The sequence below is a fragment of the Chinchilla lanigera genome, unplaced genomic scaffold (assembly GCF_000276665.1).
Source record: "Chinchilla lanigera isolate Chin_1 unplaced genomic scaffold, ChiLan1.0 scaffold00173, whole genome shotgun sequence".
Lineage (NCBI taxonomy): Eukaryota > Metazoa > Chordata > Mammalia > Rodentia > Chinchillidae > Chinchilla > Chinchilla lanigera.
Window position 1 is genome coordinate 510,674 of NW_004955574.1, and position 2,316 is coordinate 512,989.

At 51.5% G+C, this 2,316-nt stretch overlaps 1 protein-coding gene across 5 annotated transcripts in view; it reads left to right on the plus strand.

Annotated features, from left to right (window-relative positions):
• Positions 1-2,316, plus strand: part of Hif3a (hypoxia inducible factor 3, alpha subunit) — a 30,166-nt gene that overhangs the window by 19,972 nt on the left and 7,878 nt on the right. For all 5 annotated transcript variants that reach the window (XR_265060.2, XM_005413830.2, XM_005413832.2 and 2 more), the window contains one exon: positions 1,728-1,999. Coding sequence is in view for 4 of the 5 variants with exons in the window: in XM_005413830.2 (XP_005413887.1) it covers positions 1,728-1,999 (272 nt within the window). In the remaining variant the exon portion in view is untranslated. The remainder of the gene's footprint in view (positions 1-1,727; positions 2,000-2,316) is intronic.

The following is a 2,316-nucleotide window of genomic DNA, read 5'->3' on the forward strand; positions in this document are numbered from 1 at the left end:
TCCCATTTGCAAAGGATCTCTCTGTTTCCTACCAGACTGATTTCATGCGGCTCAAAGCCTCAGCCCTTCAATCACATGGTTGGTCATGTGCCTGGCATGGCAGCTGCCACCCCAAGTCACCTCATTAGCATAAACCGTCCTGAGACACCCTAGTGGCACGAGTTACCAAGTGTGGTTCAAGGAGTGGGTGATTAATAGCAAAGGCATTGATGTGGCTTGGGAAATTTCAAGAGTTTCAAGGTTACTTCCAAGGAGCTAGGACAAAGATGAGAGCTCTTTGGGGAAAGTTAATTCATTCTTTTTTTTTTTTTTTCCTTTTTGAGACAGGGTCTCACTATGCAGTTCAGGCTGGCCTTGAGCTCACTTTGTAGCCCAGGATGGTCTTGAACTCACAAAGATCATCCTGCCTCAGCCTCCCAAGTGCTGGGATTACAGGCGTGTGCCACCATGCCCAGCTTCATTCTTTTCTATACAGAGAGGTTGATAATCTCAAAATCTTCAAACCCTAGCTTCTTTGAACATTTCCCATTCATTTCTCTCTGTGTGTGTGTGTGTGTGTGTGCGTGTTACTAGGGATTGAACCTAAAGCCTTTACACTGAACTACATCCCTGGCCTTTCTTCTATTATTTTATTTTGAAACAGGGTCTCAGTACGTCACTAAATTGCACAGACTGAACTTGAACTTGTGATCCTCCTGCCTCAGCTTCCCAGAGTGCTGGGATGAGAGGATGCACCACCATGCCCAGCCCATTGCTTCCTTTAGCTTCTCTGTCCTCTTGCCTTTTACCCTAGGTAGCAAGAGGGAATCAGGCAGTGGCTGGAAACTTCGACACTGTGGTTAGAAATCTCCTCAGCTCAGTCACCTAGTTCATTGGTTCTATTTTCTCCCTTTACATAACTATAGGCAGCAGCGTTGCTAAACTTTCAGCCACTGCACATGGGGAGTGCTCTGGGTCTTGTCCCACCGTGGCATTTCCTCTCAGCCTCCCTGGTCGCCATGTTTCCGATTCTCATTAATCCTTTGTGCAGGCGATTTAGGATTTCTTTGACACCAATGCAGAGTCCTTCCAACCCTGCCCAGTTCTAGTCACCCCTATATGTTTTAGCAGCTTGCTACTCTCAGTGGCAAAATCATATTTATTTCTAGATAATCAGTTATCCCAAAATTTAGCAGGTTAAAATAGTAAGGGTTTTTGTTGGGTTTTTGTTTGTTTGTTTGTCTTTTTAAAACAGGGTTTCACTGTGCAGTTCAGGCTGGCTTTGAGCTCACTTTGTAGCCCAGGCTGGTCTCAAACATGCAACGATCCTCCTGCCTCAGCCTCCCAAGTGCTGGGATTACAGGCGTGTGCTACCACACCCGGCTAGTAAGCGTTTGTAAGACCTCATGTAACTCCTGAGGGTCAGGGGTCCAAGAGCAATTTAGGTGACCAGTGCGAGTCACAGAATGAGTGAGTGCAGAGTTTCCGTGGGGTCACAGCCACCAAAAGGCTCGGGTAGGACTAGAGGACTCACTCCCAAGGTCACTCGTTAGGCTGTTGGCAAAAGGCCTCAGTTCCCTGTGGTCCTCTCCACAGACGTGCTTGTCAGAGGACTTCCCCCAACCCCGGCAGTGGGAGGTGCTGGGACTGGCATGTTTTATAGCCAGCGGAGCTGGGACCCCCTCCCAGACCACCCATTGCCAAGGCCCCGGCTCCTATCCCAAATCTCTCCCACCCGCCCTCCGCAGGACACCGACGCTCTGGATTTGGAGATGCTGGCCCCCTACATCTCCATGGATGATGATTTCCAGCTCAGCTCCAGCGAGCAGCTGCCCAGGGCCTACCACAGACCTCCAGGGACTGTGCCCCGGCCCCGTGCTCAGAGCTTCCACGGCCTGTCGCCCCCGACCCCTGAGCCCACCCTGCTGCCCCGATGGGGGAGTGACCCTCGACTGAGCTGCTCCAGCCCTTCCAGAGGGGACTCCTCAGCATCCTCCCCCACTGCTGGGGCTCGGAAGAGGTGAGTGACAGTAGAGGGGGATGTTCATGGGGCGTAGAGAACTCCCTAGCACAGGCCTGGTTTGTCCCCACCTCTGTGCCTTTCGAAGCCCCCTCTACTGCTCTGGTTGTCCATCCAAACCCCACCGCAGCCAGGGATCAACCGGAGGGACACGCTGATGTCTGACTTAGGGGCAGTTTTTGTCATAATGAAGAAGACACGGCTAGGCACGGTGACACATGCTTGTAATCCTCGCTACTCGGGAGACTGAGGCAGGAGCATCACAAATTTGAGGCCAGCCTGGGCAACTTAACTCGACTTAACTCTCTTGTCTCTTG